Source organism: Neomonachus schauinslandi, chromosome 14, assembly GCF_002201575.2.
Source record: "Neomonachus schauinslandi chromosome 14, ASM220157v2, whole genome shotgun sequence".
Taxonomy (NCBI): Eukaryota; Metazoa; Chordata; class Mammalia; order Carnivora; family Phocidae; genus Neomonachus; species Neomonachus schauinslandi.
The window spans coordinates 20,121,354-20,140,748 of NC_058416.1; the positions used below are offsets into that span (position 1 = coordinate 20,121,354).

Here is a 19,395-nt window from a genome sequence, read left to right on the forward strand (position 1 = left end):
CTCAGGAATTCAGCTGGATAGGGATCAAACCATTCTGAACACCTACAAACTCAACAGGAGATCGAAGAAAAGAATAGCAACAACTCTCTGAACAGAAAAGCGACCAGTTTCTGGAAGGTAGGACGTGCGGAGAAGTGAATCCGAGGCGATATTCGGGAGGATAGACGGCGGGGGAGGGGCCTCCGTCGGCCGCTTCTGGCAAGTGATAGAGCCGCGGAGCACAAAATCGGAACTTTTAAAAGTCTGCTCCGCTGAGGGACGTCACTCTGGTGGCTGAGCAGGGGGTGAAACCCTCGCAGGACAGTGTGGTCTCAGGACCCTCGGGGTCACAGAAAGACCGGGGGTGCCTGAGTGTGGCAGAGCTCCCAGGTAACGGAGCAGGGAAGCCGGCTGCAGAGGCGGAGCCCAGGCGCGGGCTCTCAGCTCGGGGTTGCCATAAACCGTGATCCGCGGCACAGTCGGGCCCCTGCTCCTCCAGCAGGGACCCAACAAGCGGCAGATCCGGGGAGACTCACCTTCCTCCCCCGGGAGGAGCCGCGCGGGAGTGCACCGCAGGGATCGGCTGGGTTTGGAGACTCCACCCGGGGTCGGGTGCCAGAGATAGAAACGCGCGGTCACAGGCCGGGTGAGCACGGAGTGCGGCTGGAGACCGGGGAGACGGGAGTGACTGACGGCTTTTCTCTGGGGGCTCACTGAGGAGCAGGGCCCCGAGTTCTCGGCTCCTCCGGGGCAGAGATTGGGAGGCCGCCATTTTCACTCTCCGCCTCCAGAGCTGTACGGAAAGCTCGCAGGGAACAAAAGCCCCGGAGAGCAAACCCGAGCAGATTACTTAGCTGGGAGGGGGCAAGGGCAGGGCAATTCTGCCTCCGGCAAAGACATTTGGAAACCACGGCAACAGGCCCCTCCCCAGAAGATCAGCGAGAACAGCCAGCCAAGACCAAGTTTACCCATCAATGAGAACGGCAGAACTCCAGCTCTAGGGGACTACTGCACATAGAATTCATGGCTTTTTTACCATGATTCTGTAGTCTTTCAAACTTAATTTTTTTTAACTGTCTTTTTTTCTTTTTTTTTTCTTTTTGAATTTTTCTTTTTCCCTTTTTCAACCAACATCTTATCAATCCCTTTTTTTTAAAAAAAAAAACATTTTTATTTTTCATTTTTAGAGTCATATTCTATCCCTTCATAGTAGTTACCCGTATTTTTGGCTTATATATATAAGTTGTTCTCTCTTTAAAATTTTGAGATAGTTTCTTCTAACAGATCAAAATATACCCTAAATCTCTAGTATATGGTGTTTTCTATTCCCCTGCCTGATCACATCCTCTCCCTTTTTTTTTTCTTTAAATCCTCTTCTTTCTTTTTTCAAACAACTTCTTATCAATTCCTTTTATAAAATTTTTTATAATTTCCATCTTTACAGTCATATTCCATCCCTTCATCATATCAACCCTTATTTTTGTACATAAATAAGTTTTTCTTTCTTTAAAATTTTGGGAGGCACTTTCTTCTAAAAGACCAAAATACACCCCAAATCTAGTGTGTGGCACTGATCTATATACCAGCCTGATCATATTTGATCACATTCTGGTTTTTTTGTTGTTGTTTTGTTTTGTTTGTTTTTGTTTTTATCTTTATCTTTTTTTTCTTTTTCCTTTTTCTCTCTTTCCCTTTCTTTTCCCACTGCTTCAGGTTTTTTCTGATTTGTTTAGAGTATATTTTCTGGGGACGTTGTTACTCTGCTAGCATTTTGTTCTCTCATTAATCTATTCTCCTCTGCACAAAATGACAAGACAGAAAAATCACCTCAACAAAAAGAACAAGAGGTAGTACCGACTGCCAGGGACCTACTCAATACGGACATTAGTACGATATCAGATCTAGAGTTCAGAATCATCACTTTAAAGATACTAGCTGGGTTTGAAAAAAATATGGAAGTTATCAGAGAAACCCTTTCTGGAGAAGTAAAGGAACTAAAATCCAACCAAGTAGAAATCAAAAAGGCTATTAATGAGGTGCAATCAAAAATGGGGGTGCTAACTGCTAGAATAAATGAGGCAGAAGAGAGAATCAGTAATATAGAAGATGAAATGATGGAAAATAAAGAAGCTGAGAAAAAGAGAGATAAAAAACTACTGGATCACGAGGGCAGAATTCGAGAGATAAGCGATACCATAAGACGAAACAACATTAGAATAATTGGGATCCCAGAAGAAGAAGAAAGAGAGAGAGGGGCAGAAGGTATAATGGAGCAAATTATAGCAGAGAACTTCCCTAATTTGGGGAAGGAAACAGGCATGAAAATCCAGGAAGCACAGAGAACCCCTCTCAAAATCAATAAAAATAGGTCAACACCCCGACATCTAATAGTGAAACTTACGAGTCTCATAGACAAAGAGAAAATCCTGAAAGCAGCTGGGGAGAAGAGATATGTAACCTACAAGGGTAGAAACATTAGATTGGCAACAGACCTATCCACAGAGACCTGGCAGGCCAGAAAGGACTGGCAGGATATATTCAGAGCACTAAATGAGAAAAATATGCAGCCAAGAATACTATATCCAGCTAGGCTGTCACTGAAAATAGAAGGAGAGATAAAAAGCTTCCAGGACAAACAAAAACTAAAGGAATTTGCAAACACAAAACCAGCCCTACAGGAAATCTTGAAAGGGGTCCTCTAAGCAAAGAGAGAGCCTAAAAGCAACATAGACCAGAAAGGAACACAGACAATATACGGTAACAGTCACCTTACAGGCAATACAATGGCACTAAATTCCTATCTTTCAATAGTTACCCTGAATGTAAATGGGCTCAATGCCCCAATCAAAAGACACAGGCTATCAGACTGGATTAAAAAACAAGACCCATCGATATGCTGTCTGCAAGAGACTCATTTTCGACCCAAAGACAGCCCCAGATTGAAAGTGAGGGGGTGGAAAACCATTTACCATGCTAATGGACACCAAAAGAAAGCTGGGGTGGCAATCCTTATATCAGACAAATTAGATTTTAAACCAAAGACTGTAATAAGAGATGAGGAAGGACACTATATCCTACTTAAAGGATCTATCCAACAAGAAGATCTAACAATTGTAAATATCTATGCCCCTAACATGGGAGCAGCCAATTATATAAGCCAATTAATAACAAAAGCAAAGAAACACATCGACAACAATACAATAATACTGGGGGACTTTAACACCCCCCTCACTGAAATGGACAGATCGTCTAAGCAAAAGATCAACAAGGAAATAAAGACTTTAAATGACACACTGGACCAAATGGACTTTACAGACATATTCAGAACATTCCACCCCAAAGCAACGGAATACACATTCTTCTCTAGTGCCCATGGAACACTCTCCAGAATAGATCACATCCTAGGTCATAAATCAGGTCTCAACCGGTACCAAAAGATTGGAATCATTCCCTGCCTATTTTCAGACCACAATGCTTTGAAACTAGAGCTCAATCACAAGACAAAAGTCAGAAAGAACTCAAATACATGGAGGCTAAAGAGCATCCTACTGAAGAACGAATGGGTCAACCAGGAAATTAAAGAAGAATTAAAAAAATACATGGAAACCAATGAAAATGAAAACACAACTATTCAAAATCTTTGGGATGCAGCAAAGGCAGTCCTAAGAGGAAAGTATATAGCAATACAAGCCTTTCTCAAGAAGCAAGAAAGGTCTCAAGTACACAACCTAACCCTACACCTAAAGGAGCTGGAGAAAGAACAGCAAATAAAGCCTAAACCCAGCAGGAGAAGAGAAATAATAAAGATCAGAGCAGAAATCAATGCAATAGAAACTAAAAGAACAGTAGAACAGATCAACGAAACTAGGAGCTGGTTCTTTGAAAGAATTAACAAGATTGATAAACCCCTGGCCAGACTTATCAAAAAGAGAAGAGAAATGACCCAAATCAACAAAATCATGAATGAAAGAGGAGAGATCATAACCAACACCAAAGAAATACAAACAATTATAAGAACATATTATGAGCAACTCTATGCCAGCAAATTAAATAACCTGGAAGAAATGGATGCATTCCTAGAGATGTACCAACTACCAAAACTGAACCAGGATGAAATAGAAAACCTGAACAGACCTATAACCACTAAGGAAATTGAAGCAGTCATCAAAAATCTCCCAAAAAACAAAAGCCCAGGGCCAGATGGCTTCCCAGGGGAATTCTACCAAACATTTCAAGAAGAATTAATACCTATTCTTCTGAAACTGTTCCAAAAAATAGAAATGGAAGGAAAACTTCCAAACTCATTTTATGAGGCCAGCATTACCTTGATCCCAAAACCAGACAAAGACCCCATCAAAAAGGAGAATTACAGACCAATATCCCTGATGAACATGGATGCAAAAATTCTCACCAAAATACTAGCCAATAGGATCCAACAGTACATTAAAAGGATTATTCACCATGACCAAGTGGGATTTATCCCTGGGCTGCAAGGTTGGTTCAACATCCGCAAATCAATCAATGTGATACAATACATTAACAAAAGAAAGAACAAGAATCATATGATCCTCTCAATAGATGCAGAAAAAGCATTTGACAAAGTACAGCATCCTTTCTTGATCAAAACTCTTCAGAGTATAGGGATAGAGGGTACATACCTCAATATCATAAAAGCCATCTATGAAAAACCTACAGCAAATATCATTCTCAATGGGGAAAAACTGAGAGCTTTCCCCCTAAGGTCAGGAATGCGGCAGGGATGTCCACTATCACCACTGCTATTCAACATAGTATTGGAAGTCCTAGCCACAGCAATCAGACAACAAAAAGAAATCAAAGGCATCCAAATTGGCAAGGAAGAAGTCAAACTCTCACTCTTTGCAGATGATATGATACTTTATGTGGAAAACCCAAAAAACTCCACCCCAAAACTGCTAGAACTCATACAGGAATTCAGTCAAGTGGCAGGATATAAAATCAATGCACAGAAGTCAGTGGCATTCCTATACACCAACAACAAGACAGAAGAAAGAGAAATTAAGGAGTCGATCCCATTTACAATTGCACCCAAAACCATAAGATACCTAGGAATAAATCTAACCAAAGAGACAAAGGATCTGTACTCAGAAAACTATAAAATACTCATGAAAGAAATTGAGGAAGACACAAAGAAATGGAAAAACGTTCCGTGCTCATGGATTGGAAGAACAAATATTGTGAAGATGTCAATGCTACCTAGAGCAATCTACACATTCAATGCAATCCCCATCAAAATACCATCCACTTTTTTCAAAGAAATGGAACAAATAATCCTAAAATTTGTATGGAACCAGAAAAGACCCCGACTAGCCAGAGGAATGTTGAAAAAGAAAAGCAGAGCCGGCGGCATCACAATTCCGGACTTCCAGCTCTATTACAAAGCTGTCATCATCAAGACAGCATGGTACTGGCACAAAAACAGACACATAGATCAATGGAACAGAATAGAGAGCCCAGAAATGGACCCTCAACTCTATGGTCAACTCATCTTTGACAAAGCAGGAAAGAATGTCCAATGGAACAAAGACAGTCTCTTCAACAAATGGTGTTGGGAAAATTGGATAGCCACATGCAGAAGAATGAAACTGGACCATTTCCTTACACCACACACAAAAATAGACTCCAAATGGTTGAAAGACCTCAATGTGAGACAGGAGTCCATCAAAATCCTAAAGGAGAACACAGGCAGCAACCTCTTTGACCTCAGCCGAAGCAACTTCTTCCTAGAGACATCGCCAAAGGCAAGGGAGGCAAGGGCAAAAATGAACTATTGGGACTTCATCAAGATAAAAAGCTTTTGCAAAGCAAAGGAAACAGTCAACAAAACCAAAAGACAACCGACAGAATGGGAGAAGATATTTGCAAATGACATATCAGATAAAGGGCTAGTATCCAAAATCTATAAAGAACTCATCAAACTCAACACCCAAAGAACAAAGAATCCAATCAAGAAATGGGCAGAAGACATGAACAGACATTTTTCCAAAGAAGACATCCAAATGGCCAACAGACACATGAAAAAGTGCTCAATATCGCTCGGCATCAGGGAAATCCAAATCAAAACCTCAATGAGATACCACCTCACACCAGTCAGAATGGCTAAAACTAACAAGTCAGGAAATGACAGATGTTGGCAGGGATGCGGAGAAAGGGGAACCCTCCTACACTGTTGGTGGGAATGCAAGCTGGTGCAGCCACTCTGGAAAACTGTATGGAGGTTCCTCAAAAAGTTGAAAATAGAGCTACCATATGATCCAGCAATTGCACTACTGGGTATTTACCCCAAAGATACAAAAGTAGGGATCCAAAGGGGTACGTGCACCCCGATGTTTATAGCAGCAATGTCCACAATAGCCAAACTGTGGAAAGAGCCAAGATGTCCATCAACAGATGAATGGACAAAGAAGATGTGGTATATATATACAATGGAATATTATGCAGCCATCAAAAGGAATGAGATCTTGCCATTTGCAACGACGTGGATGGAACTGGAGGGTATTATGTTGAGTGAAATAAGTCAAACAGAGAAAGACATGTATCATATGATCTCACTGATATGAGGAATTCTTAATCTCAGGAAACAAACTGAGGGTTGCTGGAGTGGGGGGTGGGGTGGGAAGGATGGGGTGACTGGGTGATAGACACTGGGGAGGGTATGTGCTCTGGTAAGCGCTGTGAATTGTGCAAGACTGTTGAATCTCAGATCTGTACCTCTGAAACAAATAATGCAATATATGTTAAGAAAAAAAAAAAGAAGAAGAAGAAGAAGGTAGCGGGAGGGGAAGAATGAAGCGGGGGAAATCGGAGGGGTAGACGAACCATGAGAGACGATGGACTCTGAAAAACAAACTGAGGGTTCTAGAGGGGAGGGGGGTGGGAGGATGGGTTAGCCTGGTGGTGGGTATTGAGGAGGGCACATTCTGCATGGAGCACTGGGTGTTATGCACAAACAATGAATCATGGAACACTTCATCTAAAACTAATGATGTAATGTATGGGGATTAACATAAGAATAAAAAAGTTTATGTATGCAAAAAAAAAAAAAGATTTGATTTATTTATTTGACAGAGAGCAAGACAGTGAGAGAGGTAACACAGCAGGGGGAGTGGGAGAGGGAGAAGCAGGCTTCCTGCAGAGAAGGGAGCCCAATGTGGGACTTGATCCCAAGACTCTGGGATCATGACCTGAGCCGAAGGCAGACGCCCAACAACTGAGCCACCCAGGTGACCCTCTTGTCATAAATTATTTAAGATGAACCCAGGGGGCAAAGGTTCTGCCTATGTAAAACAGCATTATTGCTACCAGGGAGTAAAGTTGAAAGCATGGTGTCAAAGATTTATTTGCTTGCAGTGGGAGGGTTATCTTTAAATTAAAAACTCATCATTATCTTGGCAAAGACTAAGTAACATATGGAATGAGAGCAACTCTGGGAAAAAGGAAGCCTTTGCAAAGGAATATTTAAAAGGAAGCTGTATGGTTGTGGTCTTGAATTGGCCTTGAACATCAGTCCTTTCACCAGTCTGGGACTAAGGAAGTTACCATCACTTGCCTCAGCATTTTATTATGGGGAAGAAAAAGGCTATAATATACCAAGGTGCTTATGTATCATAGAATACTTTAACATGTGAACTGCTAATTCTATACATGTATCCTTCAAAATTATTAGAATATTTTCCTTGCACAGTCCAGTCTTTAAGCCAATAATAAATGAAAAATTTTAGAGAGATGGATAAAAATCACTTGGCTAAATCCAAATCACTTCTTATTTCCTAGTTCCTAAGGGATACCATTTTAAATGTGAAACAAGTTCCGTGTTGAAACCAATTTAACATTCAACTTCAGCACAGAAATACGTTTGCTTTGAGCACACAAAATAATTGATAAAAATGCATTTTTATTCTTGAAAAATGTGCAGAAACAATCACTGAATACAGTTCACCACCATAGTATTCAAACCCAGACACCACAAAATCATTGGATGCTGTGATTTCTGAAGCCACTAGAACTTTGGTACAAAAAAATAATGATCCAACAGTGTTTGTCAGGCACCACAGTCCACTCAGGGGCACATAGAATAAAAACTCCATGTTTAAGGTTTTAATTTACATTCATAGCACTAGACAAAACAGATCTGTGGAGATGACAGACAAAACAATCAAAAGTGCTTAGCCTAAAAATGAGAATAATATCACTTAAAGGTAGACTGTTGGAATACAGTGAAGCACTTCAGTGTCACGTTAGAACATTGTCTATTTTTAACACATTAAGCAAGATAACTTATTTCTCTTAGGTAATTTCAGATGCAGTCAGTATCTTTTACAAGGCAATGGACACAAAAGCCCTATTTGTACAAGGAGGATTTGACCACGTTGTAATATACTATCTAGAATGCAATTGGACTCCTTAGAAGAAATACCAAATGACATACAAAATGAGATAGAACTCATATTTTTCAATAACTTCAGATATATTAAACATTTTCCATCAAATACAATGACCTCAAATTGCTAACCATCGATTGCTTCCAATACCCACTACTAAAATTAGTGTTTTGTCCCTGCTATGTCCTTTCTCCTCATAAGTGGTTTAAATTACTGTAATTTTTTATTATTCTTAGCTTGTGATAATAGTGCCTGTTTAGGAAATGGAACATAATTTACAAACCAATTTCTTAGATTCTCCTTTGAGCCTGACATGAACCCTATGGGGCACACAGGGTTTATATACTCCAAATGAGAAGAAGCCACTAAGATATTTAATAACATACTCGTGGTCCCCAAATTGTTCTTTTTGGCCACTTTCCTTTCTATAATACTAAGCTTCCTCTCAAAGAGCATTTGGAAAAATAACCTGGAGAATAAAAGAGTAACTATAAGAATATGTTAATACTTTACTAAGGACAGACACCATTTTGATGTTCCAGCAGACATATGGACAAGAGCCATTGATTAAATAAGGGATCCATTAGGTTAAAGACAGACATGCTTGCTTCTACAAAATTTGCTAATGATGCTTAAAGACTAAATCACCTGAGGGATATTAGCCATGATTTCCATGACCTGTTGGAAAGAAAAGGAACTGGGAAACAAATTCAAATGACTCAATCCAAAGATGATTCCTTTGTATATTTTTTTCTTCAAAAGCTGACACCCTTTTAAATAACCCCACTATTTTGTTGCTAATGTTTTTGCTTGTTTTTTTTTCTCTGTATATATGAAGCTAGAAAACATCTCAACCACACACTGTTGGTAAAAGGAGATCTGCAGAGAAGCATCTTTGTGACTCTACTCCTTAAAAAATTAGTCAAAGTGCAATTTATGAGAAAATTAAATTCAGATAGAGCAAACAAAATGTTTCAAAGTCTCCCACATTTTGATGACACTAATGAAATATTTGGTGTTTAAATGTTTTTATTAGCTTAGTTCTAAGAGTATAAACTTCCACTTAATAGATAAAAATGATGGATAAAAATTAGCCTTGGATCTAGTTACAAAAACTCTTCTTGATACTAATTCTTCTTCGTTTTCTACCTAAAAATCAACCTCAAAATACATGGTCTTCTCTGTGTTCTGCAATATTTAAGAACACTATTCAGACTACGTTGAACTCTAACCTCTCTTTATAGTTCTTCCTTAACAATGTCATCATGATTGGGTCTCCACCCAAGAATTCTAAGGCAATAAATTCCTAAAATTCCCTAGATTTCTAACAATAATTTTTATCAGTCCTACCTTATGAGACAAATATCTTCATGGATTTATAAAGCATTGAAACAATAGTCATCTCAGATAATACTCTATTTCTACTTGCCATGTTTAAGAGCTCAGCACTCTCCCCAGAAATAAGTTTATATTATATTGGTCAAAGAGCAAGAAGAAAATACAGTTTTTGGTGAATTTTCATATAGTTTTGCAAATATAGACAGCATCTTGGCATCTTTAAAGATCATAAAGCTTTCCTTAAAATATTCACATACACTAGCCTTTTTTTGATGCTTTAGAGCTTGGTGGTACAGGGTGAAAGACAACTTTTCCATCCCTTTGGCTAACATCAGCTCTCAGATCTCTCTTTTAGAGAGTTAAGTATCTTAGGAAACCAAAAACTTCAGTATTATCTCTTTACAGTTTAAGTTTGAGATTATAACTCCAACATTCTTTATGGATGAGAATTTTCCCTCAGTGTTTTAGTACATACTAAAAGCATATGTACCCTTTCTTAAAGTGAACTGAGATACAGAACAGTGAATAATTTTGTGTCATGGACACTGGTTCCAGGTTTCCACTATACCTAGTTATTCACTATTACACATATTGCTTCTCTTTCTAGCTGATGAGTGTATATATGAGCTTCATCAAATTTGTTGATTTCCAGTTGATTCAACTTATAGTTTATAGAATATTTTGGCTGTTATTAATTTATTATTTAATATAGTCACGTACTTCTCTATATTCAAGCTTCTCTTTCTTACAAAGGAGATAAGAAAGTTCTGATTAAAACCCTTGCCCAGGGGTGCCTGAGTGGCTCAGTCGTTTAAGCGTCTGCCTTCGGCTAGGGTCATGGTCCCAGGGGCCTGGGATCAAGCCCCGCATCGGGCTCCCTGCTCGGCGGGAAGCCTGCTTCTCCCTCTCCCTCTCCCCCTGCTTGTGTTCCCTATCTTGCTGTGTCTCTCTCTGTTAAATAAATAAAAAATCTTAAAAAATAAATAAATAAAATAAAACCCTTGCCCAGTTGATTTTACCTGTACAGGTTGGCAGAGAATAACATACGCAGGAAGCATAACAAAGACACCCACTAATACATAGAATGGCCCATCTGGTGAAAAACAACAGATGAAATATTTACTTTAGAAAATGCTGGTTTTGAATTTTTTGCAATGTATACCTGATACTATGGAAATGATAGCAAATCAACTCAAGTGGTGACTTGCAAGAATTCTAAAACTTACGTTGAGACTCACAAGCTCAATTCTTAGCATTTCGCATTTTCTCTGTCAATTCATGACTTGTGACCCTCCTTCATACCAAGACAAACATGTTTTCTCAGCTATTTTTTGATACATTTTCAAAGGACTTTTCTTTTTCTGTATCAAAGAGTAACCTTGTACCTACTCACAGTTGAGTCTCAAGCCATGCCCACTCCCACTCTGTGAGAAGCTTAGGAAACCAAGAGATGGTGGTAATCATCCAATAACATCCTGTCCCCTTGCTGAAGATACCAGAATGCCTTTAGCTCCATTAGTGTCTCTGCGAGGCCTTCCTCAAAGATGATATAATAGGAAATGAGCTATGTGGTTAGAGACAAATTTGGTCATAGAGGTACTTGAGGCACTGTGTTAGAGCAATGTAAACATCAAACTAGTGTAAGCACTCCAGAAATGATTTCTATATCGGAAAGGAATTTCATGCACATTTTAAATATTTCCCCAAAAGACAATATGGTTTACCAAAGCATTTGGGAGATAAGTAACAGGATACATCTTGGCTAAAAATACATGCTGTTTTGGGTTAAAGGAGGTATGCAATTCTTTAAAGCAGTCTGTATACTTCATGTTCCCAAATCAATTTGAAACTTTAAAATGAATTATGTAATAATTAATTCTGAAATAATAAGTGAAGGAATTTCCAGTAATGGTGACATAGAATTTGGGATCAGATGTCAAACTTGACAGAGAAAATATTTTCTTAGATCAAGTATTTATTTATAAGTAGAATACTGTTTTAAATTAGTTTTCTTGTCTTCTTTAAATTTCATTCCTCTTGAGATTGTTGCCCAATAATTGTTATTTTTATAGGCAGAGTTCTATAATTATAGGCATCATCACCCTCTGCTTCATGCTACAGCTATCAAATAATGATCTTAAAATAGACCCTGAAATAAATGCTCGTTGAATAACTTAGCAAGACAGAATCTTGGCAAAAGTCAGTCAAACATATAACTGGAAAGAGAGTAGAAACAAACAAACAAACAAAAATCCAAAACAGAAAACCTTTAGGATTTCATAAAGGCTAAACATTCCCTATCATGGGAATGCCAGAGACATCACAATTTGAATCCAAAGGAGAGTTGATAAAATAACCAGAGAAGTTTACCAAATTTTGCCACAGCAATGATTATATTGTTTCTGCTCACTTTTCTTTCAGTCAAAACATCTTAGGTGTTAGCTAATTTCTATCTTCATGGCTCAGGTACTGAAGTCGTGAAGCACATCATAGATAAAAACAGCATTGGAGGGAATACCCAAGTATGATGGATCCTAGAAGCTGGCATTATGTTTCCGAAGTCAGAGGAACCAAGCAGTTCACAGTGAGAATTTTGCAAGAACATTTTAGACAATCTCTTGGATCTGTGTTCCTAATATGGATTCTATACCAGACGTAGACTATAGAGAGACGTTGGGGGGGGCGGTGGATAGGGGGACTGGGATTTAGGGTTTCTAATGTTTGTAATTTAAAAATATGCCTAGAGTATGGAAGAATGAAGTTTAATTGGCAAAATTTTATAGGAAGAACCATCTTATCATGATAAAAAGAGAAAACTTGAAGCATGATGCCTTTGTTAATGATAAAACTGAAATATTTAAATAATAGTTTAATAGGAGTTGCTTATGCTTATCAAAAACTAAGATAAAAAAAACAATGTAATATCACTTTAGACACAATAATAAGAATAAGCGAATGGAAAATCCTTTTGTAATGATTTTTAAAAAGAAAAGGCAGTTTTATATGAAAAAATAAAGTGATTAACCAAATTTTTAGAGAGAAAAGACACAGCTCCACTCCTGTCCTATCCCCAAATATAGTTCAAATGTGGGTATTCTGCCTTAGGCAAATGAAAACAAATCTGAAATATACTGTAATATGGCATGAGGTATCATCAAATTTTATGTGATGAATGACGTGAAAACTCAAGAGTGACCATAAAATCAATCCATCATCCTGAAGTTGATCTATAAAGTGACACACCTGTATTTTTGCAATTGATGCAAAGTCAGGGGTGGGTGTGGAGAGTAGAAGTGTGATTTAGAGTTTCCAGTGTTTTTGTAAATTAAAAAGAAACCCACAATTATTTGTCACTTTTTGTTTTCATATCACTGACATATTTTATCTAAAAACAATTAACCTAAACAGTTTTTCTTGACTGCATTTTTAAAGACATAGTTAATAAATGACAATCTTTAATTTCCGCTTGTGACCATTTACTAAGAAAAATGAAATGTGAAACTGAACACTGAACCGATGTCCAAAATTTTGTTTGGAAAGGGAAACCTCTGGAGACTCTCTTAATCCCAACTGATAATGTCAACTTCTAATTGGCTTGAGTGAAATTTGGCTAAATGATTCTTCCAGACATCTGTAACAGACACATTTAATTTCATTTGTCCAAATGCCATGTTTTCATACTTTCATTTTTCTCCTAGGGCATTTCTCTTGTACTTTGTTGTTTACAGTCCTGTTCTTGTCTATCTGCCATTTATTAAGAATATAAAAATGACATTAATATACAATCTCCCACATTTTAACAGAAGTCTGATTCACAATCTCATAACCTTACCAGTATTTGAGTCACCCTAGGACAGCTTATTGGGTGTATATAGTAATGTCATTACTAATGATCCATTTAGAATTCTTGATTGTATCCTCAGTTTTAGCTAATATGTTCCCCCAATGCAAAACTAAAAGTACAAATCAAACTCTATATAAGAAGTAAATCCAATCTTAAAAAAAAAAAAATTGTCTTTCTATATTCTCCCTTTAGTGGCCTATTCCTTTTCCCCATGTGACATGGTCATTTTTGTTCTGATTTAAAACTCACTGATATCATCTTGAATACTTTCTTATATACTCATCTTCTTCATAAAAAAAAAAAAACAATAACAACAACAACAAATTGAGCATCCATGACCATGAGGACACATTAGGAAATCTCTGATCTTGTTTGGAGGGCGTCTCAGAGACAACTGGTCAATTCTTTTGAACACTGTTGATATTCTGGTTTCTCAAAATAGATTTTTCTGGAAGAAAAAGAAAAACATGCCATTATGCATGGTCTACTTACAACAATTTTGTGGTTTGTCGCTGTTTTTTGGAAGTAATATTTGGGTGGGGTTTTGGATGATCAGTTCCTACGTAGGGTCTAGCAACCGCATTTCTTCTCTGCTGGTTTTTCCCCATCTAGCTTTCCAGAGTCTCCACCATTGACAGTGTCGGGGACCTGTGTCTTCTCTACACACTGTTCCATTCGCTTCATGATTAAGTCCAGAAGGGTTTCCACAGCTTTCTCCACATTCTGGCCAGTCGCGGCACTCGTTTCAAAATATGGCATGCTTGCATCGAAGAGAGGACACATATTTTTGAGAGGAAGAAATCAGAAAAGACACAACAAGATGTACAAATGAGTAACACAGGCAAAAACACGGCTGGCTGAGAGATGGTGAAATAATCACGGTTTTGCCCACTGAGTTGGAAAGCATCTTGTTTTTTCTCAGTGAGTAAAAATTGATGGCCTGCTTTCTCGTATGGGTATAACCGATTTTATGGACAAGGAAACGGATACAGGAGGTACTTAGGCATTGGAAGCTAAGGCATTATCATCGTTTCACAAAAAAAATTAAGAGGGTAGAAATACCTAAACTAGTGATAAATCTTACCATTAAAATATCACTTCCCTTCTAATCAATTATCTGGAAATTCGACTTAGAAATTAAGCAGGCACTGAATAGGAGATACATGTAAATAAATAGTCTATGGAATCAAAAGTTACACATTTTTAAAGCTCTCAAGGAAAAGTCTTCCAGAAGAAATTGGCAGGTATGATGAAACTGCTTTAAATTTAAAGTCTGTGTTGGCAGTCAACTTATCATTGTAGGGGGGTCATTGTAGGTTTTTTTTTTTTAATCTGCCACTTAGGCTCAGCTAGGATGAGGATTGCAGTATCATGTCCTGGTCAGGTGTTAGTTCTTAGAGTTTTACAGCTCTTAGTGGAAAGGCAGTAAACTATCATGTTGGAGATCATGAGCTCTGATCTCAGACTGCCTGAGTTGAATTCAAGCTCTGCTACTTACTAGCTACATGGCCTCCCATCAGTTACTTAATCCTTCTATGCCTCAACTCTTCGTATATAAAATGGGATGACTCTAGCTCCCCTATGTATAATTATGAGGGGTTAAATGAGTTAAAGTCTGGGACAGTTGTTAGCACATAAGTATTCAGCAAATGTTAGCTGCTATTACTAGTAAGGACTTGATTTAAAAGATCACATACATTCCCCTGGAAGATCTTTTTCATTCATGCGCCATTACTGATTCAAGGGGATTCCTCCCAGTATCAACCTCATGTTCCTGCTCCATTACTAAGCAGCAGTGTGCAAGGTCAGATGACATCTCCGTGTCAATGACTTACCCATATTTGTCAGCCAGGTCCCGCGCTTGCCTTTCATTGACTTCCCTCTGGTCTGGCAGGTCTGCCTTGTTGCCAATTAATACTATATCTGGATTTTCACAATAAGCATTTGCTTGCAGTTGGCCTTAGGAAGAAAGCAGATGGACCGAGCACGTTAGTTATAAACAAGTAATGTCAAATGACTGCTCATACTTTGAGTTCCTTTTCTTTTTTTCATACTTCAAATTCCTAATTTAATTGTTCACCTCCAGCGTGGCTGCTTGCTAGTTATATCATATTGGTCAAGTTACTTCACTTTACTCAACTGCAGCTTCCTCATCTATAAAATGAATGAAGATGATGCCTCAAAAATTGCAGATTGTGAATATGAATAATGATTGATATGAAGCACCTAGATGATCACCTATCAGTACTCTTGAATACCTGGGGACATGTCCTCCAAGATGGACATACTGCTTCAGACTATTTGTTCTTCAAATATATGTAGAGATAATAGAACAGGAATTTTAAGTGTGTAAGTTTGCTCTTTCCTTTAAGAGGCTGCTACATTTTTTTTTTAAGTGGGCTCCACACCCAACATGGAGCCCAATGCAGGGCTTGAACTCATGAACCTGAGATCAAGACCTGAGCTGAGATCAAGGGTCAGATCTTAACTGACTGAGCCAACCAGGTGCCCCACGGCAGCTACATTTCTATCTCCTGAAGTCCAAAGTGAAGACCTATTAGAATAGAATGTTTCCGAACCACCACAAATTTATGCAGAAACAATTTTAAGACAGGTGATTGTTTTTCTTTTTCTTCAGGATACACTGTGCAAAAGAGAGAAGAAAGAGGGAGAGAAGGTGGGAGGGATGGAAGGAAAGAAGGAAGGATGAAGAAGGGTTGGGGGAGGGAGGGAACAAGGAAGGAAGGAAGGAAAGAAGGAAGGAAATGATAAAAAATCTGTCAACCCACATTTTTGAAGTTACGGGGATTACTTTAATTTCTATTTCAAGGCATGCTGTATGCAACTTTGCTGAGGAGGAAGACAAGGCTTACCCTTTAACACTGATTATTTGGGTGTTAAAAATTGAAGTGTTATGAGACATGCCAATTAATTATCTTAAATCCCAATAGTATTCTTCTGGATCTTTTTTTAAATAAGGAAGAATTTTATCTGCTTTGAAAAAGGATGAACAAATCATTCTCTGAAAGAATCTAATAATCTTATTATCTCTTTATCTCCTCAGAATCTAATAATACCACCAAAATTTAGAGAAAGAAATACAATAATAAAAGGAAATAGAGACAAATCCTAGGATAAACACTCAGTTGGAGAACCAACGAGGGAAGTCAGAATTTGTTGGTATTTGTCCCCATGGTAGCAACTGTATTATTGAACTAACTTTTAAAGCAGTTATATGTATTAATTATAAATATATAATAATAAGAAATACATGTTTTTTGAGTATCTATTCTGTGCCAGACACTAATCCCAGCTTTGGGTTATTGCGATGGAACAAAGCCAACAAAGTCTGTACTTTCATAGAGCTCACTTTCTAGTGGCAGAGAGTCAAAAGGACAAGTAAGCAAAGAAATACATATGTCAGGTGGTGGCAGTGATAAAAGGGAATATAAAGTGTACTGAGGAGATACAAAGTAGTGAAGCATACTAGTTTATTTTTTAAAGATTTTATTTATTTGAGAGAAAGTACACATGTGCGCGCGCGCACACTCAAGCGGGGGGGGGGGGGGGGCCAAGGGGGAAGCAGACTCCCCCCTGAGCCCGATGCGGGGCTCGATCCCAGGACCCTGGGATCATGACCTGAGCCGAAGGCAGACGCTTAACTGACACGGAGCCAGCCAGGCGCCCTGAAGCATACTAGTTTAGACAGGTGGTCAGGGAAGGCTTCTTCCAAGAGGTAAAGTTTGAACAAACCCTTGAAGGAAGTGAGAGAACTGTCACACTCCATAAATGGGAGAAGAGAGATCGAGGCAGAGAAAATCAGAATGTACAAAAGCCACAAAGTAGGGAATGTGCCTTTTGTCCTGGGAATAGCAGGAGAGATGTTTGGTGGGAGGCCAGTGAGCTGGGACAGATGAAGAGTAAATTACACAGGAATCTAAGGCCTTATCACCAAGGCCTTACAGGTAAGTGGAGGATTCTGGATTTTATTCCAAGTGAGTTGGGAGGTCCCAGAGGGACTCTGAGCAGGGGAATAACGTGATCCAGTGTTTTTTTTTTTTTAAAGATTTATTTATTTATTTATTTGAGGGAGAGAGAGAAAGAGTGGGGGGAGGGGCAGAAGGAGAGAGAATCTTAAGCAGACCCCCCACGGAGCGAGGAGCCTGACTCGGGGCTCAATCCCATGACCCCAAGATTATGACCTGAGCTGAAATCAAGAGTCGGATGTCCAACCGACTGAGCCACCCCGGTGCCCCAGTACAATCCAATTTTTAAAAAATATCCCCCTGGCCACAGACAGCCCCAACAAATCTAGAAATGGCAAGCCTATCACCAGTCCATAGGACTGCTCGTATATCCCATTAGGATAAAAATTCTTATGTGTAATAAAAATGCAAATCAAGTATTCCCTTTAGTGCTACATCAATTTTTAGAAAAGGAAAATCAACTACTACTTTCCTATCTGACATAGATCAATCTGTCTTCAATAACTGACTGGGCTACTTTTAACTTATGTCTAAATTGTAAGATTTTTCATTTTAAGTCTTCCTTACATTTGAACATTTTTTTCCAAAAAAAGTAAAATTTCAATGTGAGCTGATTGACACACTGACCTTATCTTCATGTGGCTGGTCTGCTCTGGAGCAGTTTCTCACCAAATTAACCATCCGTTAATTGATCCATTAGTTAACCGGTACGCAAGGGCATACATTTTTAGGTGCCCGTGTACCCTCTCAGAAAACACTGCTGCTTTTCTCTCTCTCCTTTCCAGATTAGATGTGGTAGCTCACATATTTGTAAGAAGTCCTTTAAGACTTACTGGATAAGTGGAATTAATAGCCTTTCAACTGTAATAATAAAGACCTTGAATATTATATATTATTATATATATAGGCTGTGAGAGCTATGCAGGCTTCTTCTAAGAGTGTCAAAGGAAGGTATGATCCCAAGCCACCTTCGGTGAGCCACCTATCGCCCATCACTTTGAAGGTGACACAGGAAATGCTAAACTCATGGATTCCCAAGGTTAATCTGGGGAACCCAATCCGGTTTCATGTTGGGAGGCGAAGAAGTAAATAGAGCTGTTGGGGCCCAAAGTGGCCAATGCAAGTGACTTGGTCCCACTTACTCATCCAGTTTCTGACATTTAAGAAGCTCTGTTGACTGGTGAGGTCAAACATTAATAAGAAACCCATGGCATCTCTGAAAAATGCAGTGGTGAGGCTCCGGAATCTGCCAAGAAAGCACAGTGGATAGTTCTGGAAGTTAGCCCATAAACATACGATGACAGTACACACAACACCATTTCCCTTTGAAATGTGAAATCCCCATGGCATCCCTTATGGATTCTCCTACAGAATAAGAGAGTTGGCAGAAAGATTGCTGGAGGATCATGGAAGGGCATCTGGTTGTAGACCTTTCTTAGGACCACATCCTGGCTTTATGGCCTATAGCACTTACGCACACAGAGTTTGTAACATTCAATCACATGATGGCTTACACAGCCCCTTGGACTCTTTCTCTTGTTGGGTCACAGATATCTTGTGGTCACAGTTATGATAGAAGCCACTTTCAAATGGGGACTTTAACTTATATTTTTCAATCTCCCTTGTCTGTGCCTAGAAGAAAGCTTGGCATTTAGTAGCCTAAAAATGAATGCCTGTGATTACGTACAGAAAACCACAACTTGTTAGCAACTGAAACTGGGGTTCTTTTGCAGGGAAAAAACAACGTTGATGAGAAGATTCTTTTATAAGCACTGTGGGGGTAAAGCTGAATTTTAGTCTGGCATCCATGTCTCATGAGGAAGAGGGA

At 38.8% G+C, this 19,395-nt stretch overlaps 1 protein-coding gene across 1 annotated transcript in view; it reads right to left on the reverse strand.

Annotated features, from left to right (window-relative positions):
• Window positions 1–13,528: 13,528 nt before the first annotated feature.
• The window catches only part of RAB27B (RAB27B, member RAS oncogene family), a 51,652-nt gene continuing 45,785 nt past the window's right edge, over window positions 13,529–19,395 (reverse strand). The window contains exons 4-6 of the mRNA XM_021686136.2: window positions 18,710–18,813; window positions 15,417–15,540; window positions 13,529–14,341 (exon numbers count right to left, since the gene is read on the reverse strand). Of these exons, the coding sequence (XP_021541811.1) occupies window positions 14,152–14,341; window positions 15,417–15,540; window positions 18,710–18,813 (418 nt within the window). The 3' untranslated portion in view covers window positions 13,529–14,151. The remainder of the gene's footprint in view (window positions 14,342–15,416; window positions 15,541–18,709; window positions 18,814–19,395) is intronic.